The sequence below is a fragment of the Perissodus microlepis genome, chromosome 5, assembly GCF_051167445.1.
Source record: "Perissodus microlepis isolate ML-2025 ecotype Zambia chromosome 5, ASM5116744v1, whole genome shotgun sequence".
NCBI lineage: Eukaryota > Metazoa > Chordata > Actinopteri > Cichliformes > Cichlidae > Perissodus > Perissodus microlepis.
The window spans coordinates 23,354,587-23,378,864 of record NC_140465.1 but is presented as its reverse complement, the minus strand read 5'-3'; the positions used below and the strand labels follow the sequence as shown (position 1 = coordinate 23,378,864).

General features: G+C 37.9%; 2 protein-coding genes and 2 long non-coding RNA genes across 4 annotated transcripts; 2 read left to right on the top strand and 2 right to left on the bottom strand.

The window, feature by feature from the left end:
• Nucleotides 1-1,967: 1,967 nt before the first annotated feature.
• LOC146387350 (uncharacterized) lies at nt 1,968-7,767 on the bottom strand. The gene is made up of 3 exons (XR_014800274.1): nt 7,583-7,767; nt 3,843-3,998; nt 1,968-3,374 (listed from the first exon to the last, which is right to left on the bottom strand). It is a non-coding gene; the product is annotated as an uncharacterized LOC146387350 (long non-coding RNA).
• On the top strand, nt 4,183-5,747 carry LOC146387351 (uncharacterized). The gene is made up of 2 exons (XR_014800275.1): nt 4,183-5,229; nt 5,310-5,747. It is a non-coding gene; the product is annotated as an uncharacterized LOC146387351 (long non-coding RNA).
• Nucleotides 7,768-8,987: 1,220 nt separating the features above from the next.
• Nucleotides 8,988-10,991, top strand: LOC146387349 (green-sensitive opsin-like). Its single transcript, XM_084928909.1, has 5 exons — nt 8,988-9,438; nt 9,530-9,698; nt 9,863-10,028; nt 10,150-10,389; nt 10,477-10,991. The coding sequence occupies exons 1-5, from the start codon at nt 9,054-9,056 to the stop codon at nt 10,573-10,575; spliced, it is 1,059 nt and encodes a 352-aa protein (XP_084785035.1). The 5' UTR covers nt 8,988-9,053; the 3' UTR covers nt 10,576-10,991.
• A 3,977-nt stretch (nt 10,992-14,968) lies between these two features.
• Nucleotides 14,969-23,719, bottom strand: synprb (synaptoporin b). Its single transcript, XM_084928912.1, has 5 exons — nt 23,628-23,719; nt 22,955-23,079; nt 20,192-20,390; nt 19,505-19,696; nt 14,969-19,415 (listed from the first exon to the last, which is right to left on the bottom strand). The coding sequence occupies exons 1-5, from the start codon at nt 23,649-23,651 to the stop codon at nt 19,044-19,046; spliced, it is 912 nt and encodes a 303-aa protein (XP_084785038.1). The 5' UTR covers nt 23,652-23,719; the 3' UTR covers nt 14,969-19,043.
• Nucleotides 23,720-24,278: the final 559 nt, after the last annotated feature.

Sequence of the window (24,278 nt, the reverse complement as noted above, 5' to 3'; positions counted from 1 at the left end):
TCCATATTTCTAGAAATGAGAGCTGCTCCATCCAAAGTGGGATGGATGCCGTCTCTCCTAACAAGACCAGGTTTCCTCCAGAAGGTTTGCCAATTATCTATGAAGCCCACATTGTTTCTGGGACACCACTCAGACAGCCAGCAATTTAAGGAGAACATGCGGCTAAACATGTCACTCCTGGTCTGATTGGGGAGGGGACCAGAGAAAACTACAGAGTCCGACATTGTTTTAGCAAAGTTGCACATCGATTCAATATTGATTTTAGTGACCTCCGATTGGCGTAACCGGGTGTTATTACTGCCGACGTGAATTATGATTTTACTGAATTTACGTTTACCCTTAGCCAGCAGTTTTAAATTTCCTTCAATGTCGCCTGCTCTGGCCCCTGGAAGACAATTGACTATGGTTGCCAGTGTCTCTAGCTTCACATGTCTGAGAACAGAATCACCAATTACCAGAGTTTGACCCCCGGCGGGTGTGTCACCGAGTGGGGAAAAACGGTTAGACACATGAACGGGTTGGTGGTGTACCTGGGGCTTCTGTTTAGGACTATGCTTCCTCCTCACCGTGACCCAGCCGCCCTCTTTCCCCAGCTGCTTGGGGTCTGCCGGGGAACAGCTAGCGGGGCCTACGCTATCTTCGGCTGCACCAGCTACAGGGGCCTGGCTAGCTACGGGTGAATGAAGGGTGCGAAGCCGAGTCTCCAATTCAGTAATCCTGGCCTCCAGAGCTGCAAATATGCTACATTTGTTACAGATATCATTACTGCTAAAGGAGGCCGAGGAGTAACTAAACATCTGACACAATGAGCAAGAAAGTGCAGGAGGGACAGGTGAAGTAGCCATGGTGCTAACGAGTCGGCTACGAGCTGAGCTAAGCTAAGCTAGCGAAACAGTACAGAGACAGTGAGTGAATACTTTGGCTATAAATTAGGTAGTGAGTACACAGAAAGTGTGCTTCGGATGAAGCACGTGAAGATTATACTATGAAAGAAGAATGTATTTAAAAGTTGTTAATTAAATTGCTAAGCAAATAAGCTACTCAGAAACACCACTGTGTTTGAGCAGGAACAGGAAGTGATACTCTACCGCAGGATGTGATAAATAAACAATTTTCCACAAACTGCAGACAATTTTTTTGTTTCCTTGCCAGCTTTAGTCAGGCATTGGAAAATCTCATTAAATACATTTTTTTTTTTTTAAATCTACCAAGATACAATTTTTTATACATATTTTATATATATTTTTCTTGACTTTCTCTTCCAGGTGTTTGTTTTTGCCAGGTTCCTTCAGATGTTTTCTAAATGTTTTCTAACAAAGTCTCGTCTGGCCTTCTTGTTCTTGAGTGTAACCAGAGGTTTGCATCATGATACAAAATCCTCTGGATTTCAATGAAGGCATCTCCTGTTTGTAAATGTTGATGAGATGCCTTCCTCTTCCAGAGTATTCCAGACTTGGCTAATGTTGTTTTTCGTTTTTTAAACATAAAAATAATTCTGCCACTGCATGTAGCTAGCTTCTTCTAAAATTTTGTTTACCCCTGTGACAGATTTATTTTTTAAGCCTAATGATTGATTTGTGATAAAGCAAATATGTCATGTCAAGGGAACAGGAGTCACATGGCCTTGAAATGTCTTGTCGGTCAATTTTCTAAATGAATTTTGAGCCTCTAGAAATGGCTGTGTAAAAAAACAAGGTGAAAGTATGTAATTCAATCACATATTGATTCTGTTATTAAAAATTTACTGTGGTGGTTTACACACTCAAAAAAATGAAACGTTGACTTTAATTAAAATTATTTTGTCAACAGGTTCCACGAAATTGCATTGTGTTAGTTTAAAGCAAAAATCTTTAAGTCATCTAATTTTAATAAACTACTTAGGATTAACAAGATATTTAAGACTACCTAAATCAAGTTATGTTGTATGAACATAAATGATATATTTACAGGTTAGATAGTTTAGATTAGTTACTTAAACACATTTCTTATTTGTGGCAGTAAAATGTTAAATTTAAGTTAGATTAATTCAAATATTATATTTTCAGCCACCTTGTGCTTTACTAATTAGTTTTACATAAATCTATTATGTCAACAGGTTCCACACAAATGAATTAAGTACATCTAACTTATTTTTTTAAATTTCCTTTATTGCCAACACATTCAGTGAGCCTTTGTGTAAATCCAGTCTGAAACAAAACACAACAGCTCATTAGGGTTAGTAACTAACAGTATGTAGACAGATGCAACATCAAGACTTTAAATTAAATGTCTGTATCTGCCAGAAATAAAAGAAAAAAAAAACATTGAAGACCACATAACACATTGATAAGATGACACTTGAGTTATGCACATGTGATGCTAGTAAGGTCTGTGGAGTGCTTTTTCTTTAAAGTGTCTGAAATGGATTGCAAAGTTGCTATTTGCAATGATTGCTTAGGGTCAGTTCAGTAACACAACGCCAATGAAGTGCTTTCCTTTAACAATGCAAAGTAAGTGTCCACCTCAACAGCCACAATTTAAAAAAAATTAATGAAATAATAATAATAATAATAATAATAATAATAATAACAAGAAGAAGAAGAAGAAGAAGAAGAATTAATAGTCCACTGATATTAGCAATCAAACAAAATTATATCAACATCCCAAATAAAACTTTAATAAAACATGCCAACATTATGGTCTAACAATAAAACAGCTTATCAGCTTTCAGTTTTTTTGCAACAGCACAGCAGTAACCAATTAACACTTTCTTTTACCAGTGTATGAGCAAAAAACTGGAGTTGCAAACATTTTAACATGGAAACAATTGTTCGTTTTTAAAAGTCCCCAAAATTTATATTCATCTTGCATTCCTAACTTACCCTTATTCTTAGCATGTATTGCAATTACCTTTACAATGCACACAATGTAGCACAAACACAATATGAACATATTTCCACCTCATAACAATATGCCTTGAACGTTAATATACACACCACCCTTCAACATTTCTGGTGCAGTATCATCTCTCAATTAAATCTCTATACTTTTGATTGTCTCTTACTAGCCCCGCCACATGGGTAAAATCTCTCTAATTGTAGTAGTTTACAAACTTTTACAAATTTTCTAAATTTCTCTCAAATGTAGGTTTTCCCTTCATCTGCTATTTTCAACAATTTACCATTTTATTCACATTCAGCCTCCTCAGCAAATTATAATAACAACAACATTACAACACGTGACAACATTAGTTATTCAAGATTTGGTTTAATACAGATAAAAACTACACTCAAATTACCAACCAGGTATTCTTTGAAGAGGATTCTTGGGTCTTCATTCAGGTGAGGAGGTAGTGCCCTGAGGACACACTCCCTCCCCTTTTCAATAGTTTCCTTCTGTAGAGAGTGGCAGAGATACAGGAAGAGAAAACAGAAATACTTTAGGATGACACAAACTCACATTATACGCAAAATGAATGACATATTTACTGCAGAGATAGACATGCACACAAGACCAACTGATCATCACATGGACATGAATAGTTAACCTGTTGGGCAGGGTTTCCACCACATTATATATGTCTATAACGAAGGTAAAGAAAAAAAAACATAATCTTTTTTTGCATTCAAAAACTGATCTTTAACATAAAAACATTCAGTTATGGTTTAACCCGTAATTTGAGGGATACAATGTTACTTATGATTAGGTAATTTTAATTTTCCAAAGTTTTGAGTACCAAACTTTGTCTTGCTTAATATAAATGTAAGTACAATGAACACTGTGCAGCTACCATACACTAGCTGTTTAAATTTGAAAGTGATGTTATAACGCCATAATATTTTGCTACCAACAGAATAACGCACCTTTGTGGCTGGGGCCAAAGTTTGTCTAATTTTCTTCACTGCAGCGCCTGCTTTTTTCTTGAAGATTTTTATGAGCTGGTCAGTGTATTGGTCAAGTTGTGCAAAAAGCCTTGGAACAAGTGGAGCAGTAGTAATCCTCACAAATTCTGCTTCCACCTGAAAACATGTTAACAAACACAACATACTGTACTGTAAATATACATACTATATGTACACATATACATACTTTAGAACTAAAAATAATATAGAAAGACCTCATCAAAGCTATAATTTCACACAAACATTTACACAAAATGCTAATGAAGCCATCAAAGTTGATCTGAAAAGAATTTCATACCTCAGGGCCCTATTTCAGGAAGCCGGTTTAGTGCAAACTCTGAGTAAGTATACCCTGAGTGAACGAAAACTCTGGGTCTTCGGTTTCACAAAGCGAGTTCAGATGAAGCCTGAGTGAGTCACCATGACGACACACTCCGTGAAGCTAACCTGCCCCCTAGCAGGTTTACTGCAACTAACCCTGACTGTCCCCGCCTCTTTGTCGGAAACCTGACTGTAGGAAGTGTCAGACATGGCGTGCCCCTTCCTTGAAGAGCCAGTAGATGTTGAAGCCCAAATTCTCCGCAGAGCTCTCCGCCGGGAGAGAGTGATTAGAGCGCGTTTGGACATTTTATCATTTCCTGATGATTTTCTGTGTGAACGTTACCGTTTTTCAGCACAATCTATAATTCATTTGAATAACATCCTCAGGCCTAATATTGCTCATGTGACACATCGCGGACATTCTCTCAGTTCTGTACATATTATTTGTATTGCACTTCGTTTTTTTGCAAACGGGAGCTTTCTGTATAATATTGGTGACGCTGAGCACGTTTCCAAGGCTACCGTCTGTCGGGCAGTCAGGAATGTTACAGTTGCACTGAAACGTCTCCTGTACTCGTTTGTGGTGTTCCCCGGTCACAGACCCACAAGATTTATCAAAGAGGGATTCCACAAAATTGCAGGTATCAGGATGAACAAAACTTAATTCATGATGTGGTGATACTTGAACTACTACTTAAATTTTACATTTATTTTCAGGGTTCCCAGGCGTGATTGGCTGTATAGATGGCACTCACATTCCAATCATTGCTCCTTCAGTAAATGAAGGAGACTATGTGAACAGGAAGTCTTTCCACAGTATTAATGTACAGGTACATAGTTCCCTGTAGCATTTCAAACTAACAAATTATTTCATTATAGTAATGGATGCTAATTTGTGTTCTCTGCACTGTGAAGATCATATGTGATGCTGCCAACATTATCACAAATGTGGAAGCCAAGTGGCCAGGCTCTGTTCATGACTCACGAATTTTTCGTGAATGTACACTGAGCACAAAATTTGGACATGGTGAGTTGAAAATACTTTAAAATATATAAAGACCAATTGCTACAGGGACATTTGAACTGAAGTGTATCCTTCTGTCTTAGGAGAGTTCACTGGCTACTTGCTTGGTGATAGGGGGTATCCATGTTTACCCTATTTGCTTACCCCTTACCCTGACCCTGAACCGGGCCCACAGCAGCGATATAATCTGGCTCATTGCAGGACAAGAGCCAGAGTTGAAATGACTATCGGAATGCTTAAGGCCCGGTTCCAGTGCCTTCAAAGACTCAGGGTCACCCCAGAAAGGGCATGTGACATTATTGTGGCATGTGTGATTCTTCACAACATTGCCACAATTAGAGGAGAACACTGTCCTTCTGAACCAAACATCAGCAGTGATCCAAACCATGAACATCCTGACCCTCCCACGGACATACAAGATGGAAGAGCAGTCAGTCGACACCATATGTCACAATCATTTCCTTTGACCCATCACCTCAACATGTTGAAAGAAGAATAAACAGATTTTTTGTTCAACTGGCTTTATTGGTCGCCTGTATTTCCTGTACACAAAGTATTAATAAGTATATTATTATGTTGACTACAATTGACTACAAATGACTACAATGTTGATTACAATTTAGACACATTACATGTGTCATTTATTTATAATATTTCCAGTTTAGAGCCCAGCACTGAAGGTTATGGAACCTGATAAGTAACCTTAAACCAGAGTCAACATTTCTTATCTGTACATGATGATTTTTTTATACAGATGTGCTCAGTCATGAGTGAGCTAGCATCAGTCTATCTTTTCATTAGTAATCTGTGATCTGCCATATCACATGCATTTTTAAGATCAATAAACACCCCCAAAATGTACTCCTTGTTGTCATTTGAAATTTTTGTAACGTATTTTCTACAATTTAAATGACACCCATTGAGGTGGCTATACAATAAATCGCATTTTTCAATGAAATTATCATAACTTTTCAAAAACAAAAGACACATTTTTCTTTAATGGAAAAAATGCTTCTAATCACTTGCATAAATGAGAATGACTTCTGCTGTTTTTATTTTACGTGGAAATATTACCAGTACCGATAAAAAATATGATTCAAATATGCAAACACGTTTTTCTTTTTTGCAGTAAAAACCTTAGCTAATTACCATATGTTAGTAATTAGCTATGTACGCCGTATTATATAAACAGAAAAGTAATTACATTAACATTTATTAGTCCCTTAACAAACCCAACTAACCCCACTCAACCCTAGCACGGCCAAAACAGTCAGTTATAACATCTGAATGAGAAACAAGATTAGCTTTTTCATTTCTCTGCAGGAAGAAAGAGACAAAATTTTAATAATCCATCCTACTGTAGCCTACAGTCCTGTTCCCCAGTGCTAGAGTTCAAACACTGCGCTAAGACGACAAAACCGTTTCAGCCAATTAACACACATTAGATAGATAGATAGATAGATAGATAAGTATTTATTGTCATTGTCAGAGAACAATGAAATTGCGTTTGGAGCTTCCGTACATTAGCCTACTGTTACTGCGTATCCCTTTGGCTAAATAATGCCTAAGTATAAATACACGCACTATAGTGAGCTAAAGCAACTGTACCAAACAAATCAGTGCACTATAACTAACATTTTGAGGGATAATTAAGTGAGTAAAAGTCGGCGTTGGGAGTGCAGCTCACGTCATTTATTGAATAATACATGACAGAGAGAGTAACTGTTTTTCCCAGTATGGCTCATTAGGTTGAATCTTTTGTCTGCGTGGATTACAAAAAAGGGGGGAATCGCTTAAATATTGTAACATATCATATTTTGTCCGGAGAAACTACTTAATTAATTGATGAAGCGACACCTGTTTCCCCGGTTTGGTAGTCAAACGTCAGCACAATCCTCTTACACTATTGATCCAGCTGCTGTATCAAGCTGCATGTATTTAATAAATTCCTCCAACTAGCTCAGAATATCAAACGAGTTTTACAAGCTTTGGCACTTCCTCGTATTTGGCGTAAGATATTGCATGCAGCACACTTACTCCGTGATTCACGCACGTCTAGATATTTATGGAAGTGTGTTGCGTTTATGTGCCTTTTTTTGTACACGAGGAAAGCGTGTATATGGTTGGGAAAACTACATTTAAAAACACAACGCACCACGGGAGGCATAAAAAATAGTTGTATACCCATTTTGAAAAGCGAGTGTCCAGATAACTATCACTATATTCAAACAATAAACAAAATTATCAAAGTAAAAACAACAACAACAAAAACAAAAACAAGCATATTCACTACACTACGAGCTAGAATGCCAATCTACATATTCTTTTTGTGTTATAGCGAGTGTTTTTGACTAACCTGATCCCCGACTGGGGCTTATTTTGCGGTATTTAGGTGCGTCTGACGCTGAGGGATTTCTGTCATTTTTAATTCTCTGCCTCTGTCCTTTTCTTTTCTTCCGATCATCCATTTCGCGGTTTCTCTAAAAGTAATCTGTAGCAGAAGCAGGTAGATACTGGGAGCACTGCGAAAGAAGTGCACGGGTGCATGCGCGCACACACAGTATGGGAGTCTTTAGCGCGCAGCAGGGGACACCCAGTGGCGAGTTGCACTTGAAGTGAACTCAGAGAGGTCATTTGTTACTGTTTGCAGTATAGCAGTTTGTGCAGTAACTGTTCACGCTAGGCCAAAACGACTCTCGGCACACCCGAATATGTCCTTCCGATGAGCTTCCTGCCGCTGAGGGTGGCGTTTATTAGACACACTCTAAGTAAATTAGAAATACTATATGACACCTGAAACGACCAAAATCATGCTGACACCGACGTTACATTTATGTAATGTCTGCGTGTCTGTTCTAAGCTGTTAACTGCTGGCGTGAGTTCACATATTCATGGTCAAATGTTAAACGTCTCTTTGAGGCGTTAATTAGGCATTGGACTAGTTGGCTGAATCATCTACTGTAACACCTCAGTTGTGTTGTTTTGAATACACTCAGTTTTTTTCCTAATCTTTGTGTTTGACCCCACCACGCTGATGGGGTACTGAACACGCAACATGTATTGAAACAAATAAGATATACATCGCTACATCAACAGTCTTGCTTTACCATGAATAATTGTCATAGGTATTCATATATTTAATAGTCACAATTTCCTTAATCACTTTAGTTCCTTTTAGTTCCTTTGATAAACTTCTTTTGATAAACTGTTTAAACAAATGATCAAAAGTTTAAAAACACTTCATTTTTCTATCTCCTAATTGCAAAGACTTGGGAGAAATTCTTTCAAATGCTCCAAATCACATATTTTAATACAATAGTTGTAGGATTGTGTTAAGGTTATGGTTACTTCCTTTCTGAGGTTTCATTTTTAAACACTCCAACCATAAAACTTATTTATTTATTTATTTATTTATTTTACTTTAAACTGAATTTCTAAAACTATTTGAAACAATGTTTGTACTACACTGTGAATTTAAGCAATGACAACCAAAAGCAAAGAAAAATATAATTTCCTATAAGAAGGGGGTGTGTAATGTGAAGCGTAATTTTCTGCAAAATGAAGAAATTTATATGTCGAGAGGCCAAGATGTTTGACCCTAAGGTCATTGTCCCTCTTTGCTTTTTAAAGTCAATTATCAGTCAGACTTGATCTGTTCACTTCCTCACAATCCTCTTGTAATCTAATTTTGCTAATTTGAGGATAACCCTGAGCAGGTATAAAACACCAAGGCAGCCATAAACTACCTGTGTGTGGTTGGTTTACACCTTTCTAACACTACTGGGATATTCCATCAGCTGAAACTCAAGCAAACTAGACAACAGAAGATGGCTTGGGAAGGAGGAATTGAGCCCAATGGCACTGAAGGCAAGAACTTCTACATTCCCATGTCCAACAGGACTGGGATTGTTAGAAGTCCTTATGAGTACAATCAGTATTACCTGGCAGACCCGATCTTTTTCAAGCTCCTGGCTTTCTACATGTTCTTCCTGATCTGCACTGGGACTCCCATCAATGGCCTGACATTGTTCGTAACTGCTCAGAACAAGAAGCTCCGGCAACCTCTCAACTATATCCTGGTCAACCTGGCTGTGGCTGGACTCATCATGTGCTGCTTTGGATTCACCATCACCATCACATCAGCTCTTAATGGCTACTTCATTCTTGGAGCCACCTTCTGTGCTATTGAGGGATTCATGGCCACACTAGGAGGTAAGCAAGAAGTCAGATCCTTTTCAGGATCCTTTCTATTTCATTGGCAGATATACAATATCAATGAATAACTCACCTTTTCTGTCTACAGGTGAAGTTGCTCTCTGGTCACTTGTTGTCCTGGCTGTTGAGAGATACATTGTGGTCTGCAAACCCATGGGAAGCTTCAAGTTCACTGGAACTCATGCTGGTGCTGGAGTACTCTTCACATGGATCATGGCAGCGGCTTGTGCTGCACCTCCACTCTTTGGATGGTCAAGGTACTCAAATATTTCTGAATATTTTATTTAGTTAAATAGCCTTTTGTACTTTTAAGCCACTAACTTGAAAATGAGATATTTTCACTCACAAAACTAGATGTTAAATGTAAAGAGCTATTTTTACTGAATGAGGACATGACTTTCTTTCTCACAATCTCACACAGGTACCTTCCTGAGGGAATGCAGTGTTCCTGTGGTCCTGACTACTACACACTGGCTCCAGGTTTCAACAATGAGTCATATGTCATCTACATGTTTGTTGTTCACTTCTTCTGTCCTGTCTTCATCATTTTCTTCACTTATGGAAGTCTTGTGATGACAGTCAAAGCTGTAAGTGAAGCTAAAGTTCTTAAATTATTTATAATAGATCAGTTAATCTAACCAAGCTAGCCATTGCTACTGTGGAATTTATTGGTGTTATATTAACCTAACTGACCATAAAACTTAACAGGCAGCAGCACAGCAGCAGGACTCAGCTTCTACCCAGAAAGCTGAGAAGGAAGTGACCCGTATGTGTGTCTTGATGGTCATGGGCTTCCTAATAGCTTGGACACCATATGCTAGCTTCGCCGGTTGGATTTTCATGAACAAGGGAGCTTCTTTCAGTGCCCTCACTGCAGCCATCCCTGCTTTCTTTGCAAAAAGCTCAGCCTTGTACAACCCTGTTATCTATGTGCTAATGAACAAACAGGTTGGTGTTATGTATTCTTATAGTTTTCTTCTCTGTTTTTCAGTCTTTTGCTGTTTACTGAGTTTCTGAATTGGCTGTGTCTTTCAGTTCCGTAACTGCATGCTATCCACCATTGGAATGGGCGGCATGGTGGAGGATGAGACCTCCGTTTCAACAAGCAAGACAGAGGTGTCCTCTGTGTCTTAATCATGATGGCATCTTCAGATATAAGGACACTGATGGTCGCTCGCAAATTTTCAAAATTCCCATTAGAGAAATCTTTTGCCAAATGGATTTAAGAAGCGGACTTTGGACAAAAACACTAAGGAATTCTATCTTATCTTATCTCTGAACTAACAAAAAATGCATTTTCTGTTGAGGTGATCTTGTACAGCAGTTGTGCGTCTGTGTGCATGTGAGAGCATTTGAGTGAGTGAGTCGATGTGTAGGAACTCAGATCCTCAAAATCTGATGAATGTGCAATCACATGCTGATTGTTTTCATGTACTTTTATGGTTGGGGATGTGTGTGTATACTTAACTGGTCTACCAGTGGTGTTATTTTTATGTATAAAAAATAAAATATAGACTTGAATAGAAAATAAATGCATGCATGAAAAGAAACATACCTGTTTGTTGTTTAACTCTAAAGCTTTACACACAGATTTGATTTTTATCCTGTTTAAATCCAAAGGACACACACACACACACACACACACACACACACACACAGGTTTGCACATATGTGCAGGACGATCGTGGCTCAAGAGTTGGGAGGTCGCTGTGGCTACACTGTAGCTTCCCATCACCGGTGTGTGAATGTGTGTGTGAATGGGTGGATGACTGGATGAGTAAAGCGCTTTGGGGTCCTTAGGGACTAGTAAAGCGCTATACAAATACAGGCCATTTACCATATGTGTATCATTACAGTTTTTTCTGAATGCTTAAACCCTAACTGTGATTCTTATAGCACAATTTCTAAAACTATTAATACTTATAGCAAAACCACTCACTGAGTTTGCAAAACTAAAAGCACAAACACTGCTTTGCACTCAGTTTGCCATTTTGTAACACACACTTTGCAAACCTGTAGCTACAATCCACTGCACAGCACTCTTTTTGCAGAACTGTAAACACGACTCACTGCTTTACACTCAATTCCCAACGCACTCCTAGCAAAACTATACACATTTATGGCCATTATTTACACTATTTTGCCAACTGTCTGGCACACTGTCACATGTGAAAACTTTTTTAGATAATTAGTTCACTTTGCAATCAGCCTAAGCACTATAATACAGGTAAGCTCTGTGTGTGGAGTACAATGGAGGGAGCAGGAAGAGTGAGAAGTAGAGGAGGCCGAGGAAGAGTAGGATGAAGAGGACGACAAGGACAAGGAGGACCAAGAGGAGGACGAGGAGGGGGGAGAGGAGGACGAGGAGGGGGGAGAGGAGGATGAGGAGGGTGGATAGGAGGATGAGGAGGGGGGATAGGAAGGGTAAGAAGAGTAAGAAATAGAATTACTGATGACATCAGAGCTATAATAGTGGACCATGTAATCAACCGTGGAATGACCCTGAGGGTAGCGGGCCAACGGGTCCAGCCTAACTCGAGCCGCTACACTGTAGCAAGTATCATAAGGACATTTTGAAATGAGAATCGGTTAGTACAGTCACTTTGCACTAAGATTTGTAGCACTGCCATATGCCAATGAGAAACACACCAATACCATAGATGTAAAAATACTGAAATTGTTACTTTACAGAATTGCTAGATGACCAGATGCTGGGGGCAGAGGAAGCATGTTCACTGCAGACCAAGAAACCCATATAGTCATTATGGCGATTGCAAATAATCCTATACTTGGAAATAAACACTTGTGTTTGTTTTGATGTGTTTGAATAAACACCAGTACTTGAAGTTTGGATCCCTCTATGCTTATGGATCTATGACAAAAGTATGAGCTCAAACTGACATAGCCTACCTTGTGCACAGAGAAAGCAAAAGCCAGATGTGTTTTGTATTCATACCATCAGTGTGTAGTTGGCGCATTGTGTGCTTAGTAGATGATGGCTTGTGTGTACTGTTTGATACGAAAACACCATTTTTACGAAGGTGTGAAGGGTTAATCTAGCTGTGTTCGCTTTTGCAAGAGAACTACAATGTTTTGATAATTGGGTGACAGGTTTTCTTATTTGTGTGTAGAGTTTTGCAAAAATAGCCAATAGTTACAAAAAATGTGCTTAAGCAATCAGAAAAAACTGTAAACACCCACTAAATTTCTCCAGGCTGTTATTACTGTTTTCTCAATTAAAAACAAAACAAAACATAGTCACTTGCTGATTATATTGTCAACATGTCATCTTCAAGTTAGTCAAGACTGACAGTTAATGATTCCCTTTTGGACAGGAATGGCTGTTGTTGCATACTTATAAATTATAGTAATCCACCATGAATCCTCTGAAGCAGCAATGAAAAGAAAAGGAAGTGCTCCTTAGACAGAAGTGACACACTTATTGCAATTTTTATATAGCGAAGGTTTTGTGACATGTGAATGTTTAAAATAATGAAGAACTGCTGAGATGTGAACGTAGGCCAGTGAAATAAATGACCTGCATCAGAAACTGTATGTTTCCCTGTTTCACTCTCTCATGATGGAAAACAATCACAGTGAGGGGATTATAACAACAGGTCTACAATGGGCGTCAATACATTTTTCACCAAGGGTATGATGAATACCTCTGCTGAACATTAAAATGTCCTTCGGCCTGGATCACTCACAGACAATATGATTAACAGTAAGTCATGAGTCTATGTATAAATACACAATTCTGATAGCACATTTCCTACGTCTGAAGATGTGAAGCTGATATATGAGAAATCACCCAAACATGTTTTTACAAATAATTAGTTTTTTTCTGCAATGTGGTGAAAAATGAGTGGAGACATTTTTGAGAAATATGTGTAATAAAACATTTGACACCAACAACAAGAACAAAAAACATACACTCTTTGTGGTTTGTTTCTTTTTGGAGAACAAGTGAAGAAATGACTTATTTTCCTGCAATTTGCACGGAGATGAAGAGGACATTATTAATCCTATTTATGGGAATGCATCAGTAGAAAAAACAACTTATATTTGGTGTGATGTTACACCACCCCCTTGAGGCCTAACTCCTAACATACAACCTTACGTGTCTGCTGTTATACATGCTACATTTTCTGAGACTGAAAAAAGGTACAAAATGAACAGCAAAGACCTGACATTTAGAAAGGTAGCACATAATTGTTGCTCAAGTGGAATGATAAAAAAAAGAAAAGAGTTGATGTTATTTTTTTAATAAACATAGTAGGACCCTCGCTTGGAAAGCCTACAGATGATAAAACAGGTGGATAATGCCCCCTGCAGGTGTTTACAAAAAGTGAAAAATATCTTATGTCTCTGTATCACCACTGTGTACAACATCTTCCTCATTGTGCTTCATTTGGAAATAAAAGTCACAGCTGGTTCATGTACACCAGGGAAAACAGACATAACCAACATTAAGTGCTACATGCCAGTGTGACATCTTACAAAGGGGATTAATTACATTTAAATGTAGCCTTTCCTCCATACAAGATGGGCCATCTATCTCATGATGTAGCCTTTTATTTCCTGCTGATGACCTGACCCTAATTGGCATGCTGTGGGTACATTCACTGCAATTTTCTTCAAAGAGCCTCCTCTGGACACCTGCATGTGCTCAGTCTCTTTGTCAGGGGGCCGGCAGAGAGAGCATCACCCCTCTTTGTTCTAATTGCTTTAATCAGATAGCGGACTGCACACAGAGGCCTTAATAACAAACTTGGGGATGCTCTGACTGTAACTCAAAGCTAATGTTCACTTTGAGGACGGCTGGAGCTACATAATAGTTCTGTTAGCAACAGTCTGTTAACAACCGGCCTAATTTTAAGCAGGATTCCCAGTCAGCAAGTGTAAGTTTACCACAGTTTGTTTTTAACATATGAAATCTATATTATTTTATCTCTGACAAGACAAGACAAAGTTAATTCTTTTTTTCCGAGTTTTTTTCTGCTTTGCCATTTTTCGGCAAATTTATGCAGTGGAAAATTTGCTTGCATTTTTCTTTTTTTCTTTTTTTTTTTTTTTGGCAGGTTAATGTTTGTGTGTGAAAAAAAAATGAAACATTTCTTAAAACCAATTTCTTCTGATGACATATCATCCTGGTGTTTGTTGAAACAGCCTAAAAATATCAGGCATTTCAGTATCATTTTATTTTTCTGCAGAACACAAGTTAAATCAATCAAACAGATTTTGAAGCATTTGCCTCACTGAGTATGCAGCCTCGATGCTCAGATGAGCACAAACAGTGTTGTCATATTATTTGCTGCTCAGATACCACATCAAACTACTTATGAGTATGCCTTCTCATGGGCTAAAGCAAGAACAACTTGTCAAACAACATGAAACACGTTCAAAAACAGGCAACTGTTGGGCACCATGATAACCGAATTCCATGTGTAACATTGTGGTGTTCCCGTGAATGAATGAATGAATGAGTGGTGGAGATCCACTGACACACTGAGGTTCACAAGCAAAGTCATCATTCAGTGAAGAATATTTATTCCACCTGTAGTGGCTTACTTATAACAATAATAATTTACTTAGGTGACATGGAAATGACTTTAAAATCAAAGGGGGATTATAGCATTATGAATTGGTGAACATGTACACAAATCAGCTCAACCAACAGCTACCAACTCAAAGTCATGAACAGTTTATGGTCTGAGTGGTGAAACATTTTAGGTATTAGTATTATGGCCACCTTAAACAGATGAAACTGACTTCGAAAAGATTATTCCATCTGGATTTGCAGATGAGATGATTCCATTCACAGTGTGAGTCACGCTTCTTTAAATCTGTATTCGTTAGTGATTCACTATGCTGGTTTCCCAAATTTGATTGCTTTCAGTATTTTTTAGTATTTACTACTTGTTTTGTTTCTTTTACTGAAATTAGTGGGTCGTATCTCTTTCTACACAAACTAATAATGGTATGCACCCACTTTGGCATATGTCACCCACTATCACGCTATGATTGAAGAAATATGCACAGCAACAACTGAGATGAACCATACACAAAATTGAAATGAACAGAAAAGCCTGTGTCTTTGCCAGCCCATAACATACATCCCAAAGTTAAATCCTTCAGAGTAAGATAAACTATAAACAACATGAGTCACTTGATCATATTATACATGCATAACAAAACTCTAGTACATCTGTTGGATTCAATTCTTGCACTAATCCAGCAGACTTACAGACGTGTGTATTGTATTTTTCAATTTACATGTATAATTAAAACATATATCAGCTTAAACATTGGTACAAGGCAGGAAGCCATGCTTTCATCTTGTTTACATCAAATTCTGACCCTACCATCCAAATGTCACAGTAGAAATTTAGACTGATCAGATCCAACTATGTTGTTCAATTTTCTGTTGTCCAATTTTTGTTATTTTGGTGAGCCTGTGAGAGTTGTAGCCTCAGTTTTCTGCTGTTAGCTGACAGGAGTGGAACCCAATGTGGTCTTCTTCTGCTTTAAGGTGTGATGTGGTGCGTTTTGACAGATGCTTTTCTGCATACCTTGGTTGGTTATCTGAGTTACTGTTTTCCTATCAGCTTGAAGCAGTCCAGCCATTCTCCTTCTTTTCACCCAGAACTGATGGTCACTGGATAGTTTCTCTTTTTTGGATCATTCTCTATAAACAGTACAAGTGACCTTGTAGGAAAATCCCAGTAGATCATCAATTTTTGAAATACTCATACGCCAACAACTGTGTTGTGGTAAAAGTCACTTAAATCACCTTTATTCTCCATTCTGATGCTCAGTTTGAACTTTAGGAGGTCGTCTTGACCATGTCTACATACCTAAATACACTGAGTTGCTGCCATGTGATTAGCTGATTAGAAATTGGCATTAATAAGCAGTAATACAGCTGTAACGAATCAAAAACAAACAAAATAAAAAAATCCAAAAAATTGTATATTTCTCACACTTGAATGTTTCAGATCATCAAACAAATTGTAATATTAGAAAAATATAATTTGAGTGAAAAGAAAATGCAGTTTTTAAATTAAGATTTAATTTAAATGTCCAAATCTACCTAGCCCTGTGTGAAAAAGTAAACCTAAATATAACTGCTTAAATCTAACAAATGGCAGCAAGAACTGCAATCAAGTGCTTGAGATAATATAAAATAAGATAAAATATAGCAATGAGTCTGCAGTATAACATCCCTGTGGAGGAGCTTTGGCCCACTTTTCACTGTAGAATTGTTTTATTTCAGTCATACTGCAGGAGGTTTAAACTGCAGGAAGCACAAGAATGAATACCCTGTTTAAGGTCATGTTAAAGTATCCATCCACTCTCTCTTCTTATTCATGAGGTCACCAATCTGTTGCAGGGCCAACAGAGAGAGACTGACAACCATTGACACTTACACCTATAAGCAACTTAGAATCACCCTTGACTCCACTAACTGCATGTCTTTGGACTGTGGGTGGAAGCCAAGTGAACATTTAAACTCCACACAGAAGGACCCCAGCCAGATAGTGGAGCTGAACTCAGGACTTCCTTGCCGTGAGAGAGTACGAACCACCATGCCACCGTGCTGCTAAAGTAATTCAATTAAATTTAAGTCTGAGTTATGACTGGGTACTTTCAAAAGTTTAATTTTGTTTTTTTGAGCAATTCTTTTATGACTTCCTGGATAAGTCACGGAGGCACTGTTGGAATTATTTTGGTAGGAAAATGACTCAGAGGAAGGTTCACTCTTGTGGTAGTTTTCCTGATGTCTTTTTTTCATTTGTGGATAATGACTCTCGCCGCCTTTTAAAAAGGAAGTTAATCACAGTTAAATTCTGATTTAACAAGGAGAGATTTAACATCATCATTTTGATGATCTGAAACATGTAAGTGTGTCAAATAGATTAAAAAAAAAACTAAGACATCAGGGAGGGGGCAAACACTTTCTATTATCAGCACTGTAACTGCTGTGCTGTCACAGTGCTATTTGAGCAAATCCTTTAATTTAAGGATATTTGTAAATACTGTTCATACGATAATGACTATGATGATAATGATTATAATAATAATTGTAGTGGTAGAAGTAGTAGTAGTATATAAATTTAACACAATAACAAGCTGTAAAGTTATGTGTAAAGTTCACAAGTTAAAATAATTCCTGTGGTGTCTTATGAAAACTGTTTGGGTTTCCCACTACAACCACAGGAGCACAGTTGTTTGCACAGTTTGTACAGTCGTGTTCAACTTCATGATTTTATTTAAACTGAAATGCACTGGCTGATCATGCTTGTGCCATCATGCATGTATATCACTCTGTCTTTGCAGCGACTTGTTTACAAGGACCAAACCTGTGTAGTCAAACAGGTTAAGCGGTTTTAAGTATTAGTTAGCATTTTGTTAATTGTCTCAAATAGGATGAAACAGATACCCTGAGGGATTATCCCTTTGGGCTTTGCACTTGAGATAATCCTGATACACAGTGTGAGCAACGCTTTGCTTTGGTGTTCTCATAACAGCGTTCACTAATTATTTCCTTTGGAAATATCTCCATTAGTTTTTTTTAGTATTTCCTCACTTTCAATGTCCTTTGTTTTGTTTCTTTTTTAATGAAAACATAGAGATTGACATCTTTTACTGAACAAAGTAACCACAGAATACACCGTGATTAAACTGTGACTACCTAAAAAAATCAACAATATAACTGAAGAATATGCAGTGCAACACTGATATTAAAAACATGAAATAGGCTGAAAATCCCATGAGCACATACAAGCACAAGCAGGTAAAATATACTTAAGCCTGTTTCATGTTAACAGTATGATTTTAACATGAAAATTATACTGATTTATTGGATGGGATATATAAAGGAAACATTCAGCTTTGATATAACTACGTCAAAAGGTGACTATGCATGCATTTACAGAAGCACATATCTATTAATACTCATTATAAATGTTCAAATGGAGACACTGCAGTGCTAATAACAAACAGAATCAATTATGCAGAACAGTCAAACATTAAATATTCATGGGAGAATGCTCACACACTGGTTACATGTATTTGTCCACTGATACAACATATTTCCATATTACATATTAGAGAGCACTGTAGTGTGATGTGTTTTTTCATTTAAAGTTAAGATCAAGCACTTATACAGTTTGTGAAGTAAAATCATTTCTTTATGAACAACTCAAAGCCCCAGAATGATAACGCTAAAGCAACCAGATCCTATCTCAGTGTAACTGTGAAAGGATATTTTAATTGTTTCCTGGAAATGTAGAGTTTAAATTAGATTTAGATGAAACTTAGTCTCCCCCCCCCCCCAAAAAAAAAAAAAAATTGTCCACAGAAAATAAAAGGAAAATAGAAAATGCACAGTAAAACATGCAAAAGGACCCAGAGATCTCAGCAACAGTATTCTTGAGCAATCACGAGCGTATAAGTTTATGTAGAGGATAAACTACGTTGTGATCCAAACCCTTCAGAGTTACATTTAGTCAGCAATCATGTCATTTTCACAAACTCAAAACAGCAGTAGCAAATTTTCATTCAGTTCTCTACGTGCATGTGCATGATCAAACTCTAAGTCACATCTCATTGACAAATATCATTGGACCTTGAGAAGCCACTTTATCTTCTCTGTCATAAATTACCGGTTTACCAAGATATGTCTGTGGTAAGCTGAAGCTTACCTGTGACTGGTTGATGCTAGCTTGCCTCTGCAACTGGTGATCAAAGTCTCCCTTTGACAGATTGAAACTGTTTTGTCTAGAGGGAGCAAAGTTCTCCTCTGGCTGGTCGAAGCTGCTCTCGCTGTAGAGCCGCTGTCGCATTGAACCTGAGCGTTTCCCAGATGCACTCCTGGTCGGATATCTCTGTCCAGTCTTGTACCAGCCTGTCTCTTTGAAGACAAACCAAATATTCCCAGACCAAAGGACAACATTAACAAAGCCAAAGACCTGGAGGAAAAGAAAAAAACACACTAATATAAAATGGCTTTCTATAGCAGTGCTTCAGAATGTGCGTCATTCTTTAATTATAGACATACCACAGATGTGTTAAGACGTGACCAGAGAGGCTCCTCTGTAGCTGTGCATTTGTTTTCCTGAGCTCTGCAGGAAGTGATGAGAAGAAGCACCTGTGTTGGGTTGGTGGCTGTCTTTATATCAGAAAGAGTTTTGGCCCAACAACAACTGCTGACCAACCACATGAAGGAGAAGATGATCGTAACAACAAAGTCCTGCTCAGGACAGGAGGAGACACAGGAGAAAGGAGAAAAAGTCAAAAACCAAATTGAGCAACGACTTTAAAAAAAAAAAAGTAAAGTTAGATCATGAATGTCAGCCTCAGGCCTAATACCAGCAGATATGCTTATATTAATGCCACCTCATATCAGCCAATGACTCCACTACACAGTTGGGTATCTCATACAGAGCATGCTATTTCAAGTTAGTGCAAATCTGCAAGCTACTTGACAACCAGTCTCCACCCTAGCTCCACTTTTATGCCCTGTCTGACTTAATAAGCAGGTCTTGATGCTGCTCCCCACTTTATACACTTCATGTATATGGAAGTGCAGGAAGGCTCCAGAGTGGAGTCACAAAATACTGCAACTATTCTTTTAGCTATATTGGTCACGTCTGAATTGCATTTTATATAATACATAAACAAGGCTCTATCAGACGGTAATATGAAGCTGTAACACTGAAAAATCTGAACATGAAAACTCACTGACCACAAGTGGACCTCTGTTGTTCTTCAAGTACTTGTTCTGGTAGAAGACATAGACAATCGTTGCCAACAGCGAGTACAGGAAAGCAAAGACACCCACAGTCATGAAGTATTGGGCAGCTGAGGAGAAGTCACCTTCCAGGAAAATAATCTCATCTCTGTTCTCTTTGCACAAAGGAGCTTTAAAATGCACTTGCTGTAATCTACAAAACAGAAAGAGCAGGTTTACGTGGAGAAGTGGGGGAAATTTGTTGCTGCAAAACTGATTGGTTAAATAACTCTTTATATACAATCAGTTTTCAAAGTCTGTCTGAAACAGTGTTTGGGAAAAAACAAAAAGGAAAGTTTGTGAAGGACAGCTTAGAAATCTAGTGGTGCTTTAATAAAAAATAAAGGTCAGTTTTCTCTTTCTTACCTGTTGTTTTTGTTTGTTTCTCACGAGACTCTTGTGAATTTGGTGTTGCTCGTATAAGAAGCAATACAATACAATATTTATAAAGTAGCTGCAAAAAGAAAAAAAAGCCAAGGACGTCTGCAAGATCTCTCTCCAATATGACGAAAGGACAGTGAAACTGCTTCTGAAATGTGAAGCATTGACCAGTCTGACCACAGCAAACTGAGCAACTGTTACTCAGGTTTAAATCTTTATTAATCCTCCACTCAGTGAGGATTAGTCACTTTTTTCAGTTAGCATTTTATAATGGTTTATAATGGTTGATAAAACTTCAAAAACAGCAGACGCCGTGCTTCATAGTTCATTCTGTTTTCTGTAGTCTTCTCCTCAGAGAGAAAAGTGTGATGCAAGGTGTTGCATATGCTCAAAAAGTACAATATGGCCTAAAAAGCACTGAAGAAAAAAAAATACTAAGTAGACCCAATATTAATTATGTCTTCATTATAAAATACTAAAGCATAAGGAGTACATGGTAAATGGACTGGTACTCATATAGCACTTTTTCTACTCAAGCACTCATATAGCACTTTCTTACTACAAGCTTCATTCACCTACACAAGCACCAGTTTTACCTTACTAAGTGCTTTTAACTTAATATTCACACAGATCCATCCGCATTCACTATCTTGCCAAAGGATACTTCAACATGCAGATTAGAGGACCTGCTGACCTTCTCAAGCAAATTTGCCATGAGGGCAACTTTTGCACAACTGTCAACATTTATTTTCCACAATTACACTGCGAAGGTTGACTAATACCTGCACACACACACACACACACACACACACACACACACACACACACACACACACACACACACACACACACACACACACACACACACACACACAAGACTAGTAATTATGATTAACAACAGGCACACCATTCATGGCTCACATGAAATGATGTGAAAAGTGTGACCTCCCTGTGGAAGCCACTCACCTAAACCAGGCTTTTTTTTAAACAATAAAAAACCCCAATGTTCATGCATTGCTCTTTGAACTTTACTGGTATAAAATTAAACTCTTCAACATCCACTTTTGGCTCGATTCTCTGTATCCCACAGCAATTTCATTTAATCAGTGGGTAATTACATTCTATATTCCCACCACAGATCTGAAAATATGTAATTGCTGTGAATAAAAAAAGGACCTGCCAGATTCAACAAAGCAATAAGAACAATTTTTTTTGTCATCCTGGAAGACAGCCGAGTAATGTTTATATAATGGTTCACAAAGAAAGGCTGACATGGCCCCAGGTCATTGATGCAGTGTTTTCGAGTTGTGGACTTTCTAGTATTGTTCATTTTAATATTTTCTGTTGATTCTTAGGTTGCCTTGTTATTTGCTTCATGATTTCAATTTCCTTAGTTCCTGTCTATCTTCTCATGTCAGTTTCCCTGCGTTAGTTCAGCCGTGTCTGGGTTTCCCCTGTTTAGTTATCATGCTTCACTTCCTGCTTTATTTTTATAGTTGTATTCAGTTTTACTTCTCCTCATCTTATTTTCCAGATTGTTTGCAGCAGACTGTGAGCACCTGTGTTGTTCCCTAGCTGCGTTCACTTCCCTTGAGTAGCCTTGTGTGCAGAAGCAGCTTCACTTTTCCTGTTATCCTTGCTCTGTGCATTTGTTATTCCTCCTGCTGATGTTCCTAGTTAGGTTAGTGTCCATTTTCCTGGAGTCCTTGGATTTTGTTATCTTTTTGATCTCAGTTTTCATTTGAACTGCTCCCTCATTTATTTATTAAAGGCATGCTTTAGATTTTACTCCTCACAGTGATTTTTGGGTTCACATTTGGGATCCGCTACCACACACACTATGACAAAGATACTAATTTGTGGCTCATCATAATATCAGTGGGTCGCTAAGCATTCAAATCCACCTACACGTACATGTTGTAACATGAGAGCGAGTGGTAAAATAGAAACACTGGAACAGAAGTTAAAAACAAAAAGCACCTGAAGCTAAGATTTTTCTCATAGGAGTCCAGGTACGGATGAATCTAATGATGCGGGGAAGTATTTTAGACTCTGGGACAATAAATGGGTCAGACTCCTACTCAGCTGTCAAGCAGCTCCTCTGTTTTAGAGCTGTCATGTCAATGGAGCAGGCCTGTACAATTTTAAAATACTTTCTGGGCCTATTTAAGATGATTACTGTGGACATGCTTTTTAGGAGACTAGTCACATTTCAGCTCTTAAAATAATAAAATGTAAAGAGATTTATTTAAAGTTAGCTGTGAAAGATTAAAGGAGTCTTACTTATAAGTAAACAACCAAATGGGATCAAAAAGAAAACATAAGCAATTCGTTTACCTGAAAGGATACCCGAAATCAATGTTGATGCTGCGGTTATTCTGCCTCCTGTCTGCACAGTCCACTTTAACCTGGAGATGACCATAGTATCCTCCACATGTTGCAAAAGCACAGATGGCAAAAATCTTTGAAAGAAAAATCGTAAACCAGTAACCATTAGTTGATCATTTATTCAGACTCTCCAAAAGTAGTTGACTCCAATCAGCGTGTGAATGCAGCTTCCTGCATAATGTATACACATCAATAAATTATATGACAGATTATTAAGATTTATAATTGGTTTGAAAACAAAACCTGAATAATTTAAAGGTTGGAAGACAACAAACAGAGCTCCTGACTGTGCCCTGGAAGGAGGCCACAGCAGTACAGTGAGATTCAATTTGTCAATGCTAATACCAAACTCAGAGGTCTAACTAACTGTGAGACCCAACTCACTGTGAGGCAGACAGCTTCCTATTTCTTCCACTTTACTGACACAAAGAACAAGACCTTTACTCTGCATCGGCAACTTTGAGTCCATTTATTACTTTTAGCATCAAACACAAACTAAAAATGATCCCTAATTAAACTGCAATACAATTACATTTTAAATGTGAATAGAAGCAGACGTCATCATTTTCACCAACCCGAAGAGATAAATACAGAAAATAAACCACCAAGCAAAGAAACTTACCGGAGCAAATATAACCATACACATTTAAAAATCATAGAGCCCAACTCCGCACAGTGCAGACAGCTTTAGTCACCAGGTTGAAATGTCACTGATGTAGATAGGAAAACCAGAGCGACTCCTCCAGCAGAGGGGAGGGCTGACAGGAGGTGCCTTCCCCAAGGAGGAGTCGGAGACATAGTCAGATGCTATATTTATTCAAGCGCTGCAATAAGCTGTGTAAAAAATATCAGGTAAATATTTTGTTTACTTTACTTGTGTTGCACTGATTATAAGAATGATTCCTTTTTTTAGGATTGGCGTGTCATGGCAAAAACATCTTTTCAAAATAAAGCTACATTAGGAACATGAAACAGATGCAAATATCTGGGGCAGTGTTTTCATCATGACAATTATTTCTCTGAACTTAATCAGGTGAATTTGAATGCTGAAATTAAGGTTAAACATAAAACCTTCAACATGAGACACATAAAATTGAGGGAAATTGTGTTCGTAAACATAAAAAAAAAAAAATGAAACAAATTAGTCTTGTGTTGTCTACCTTTGATTTCTGGGCTTTGAGCTGAAAATGAAAAGGCAAATGAAAGACTGGAGGTTTAATTTTCTCCTTCCATTTGGGATCATCGCAGCTTATTTAGATATCCAGTGCATTAC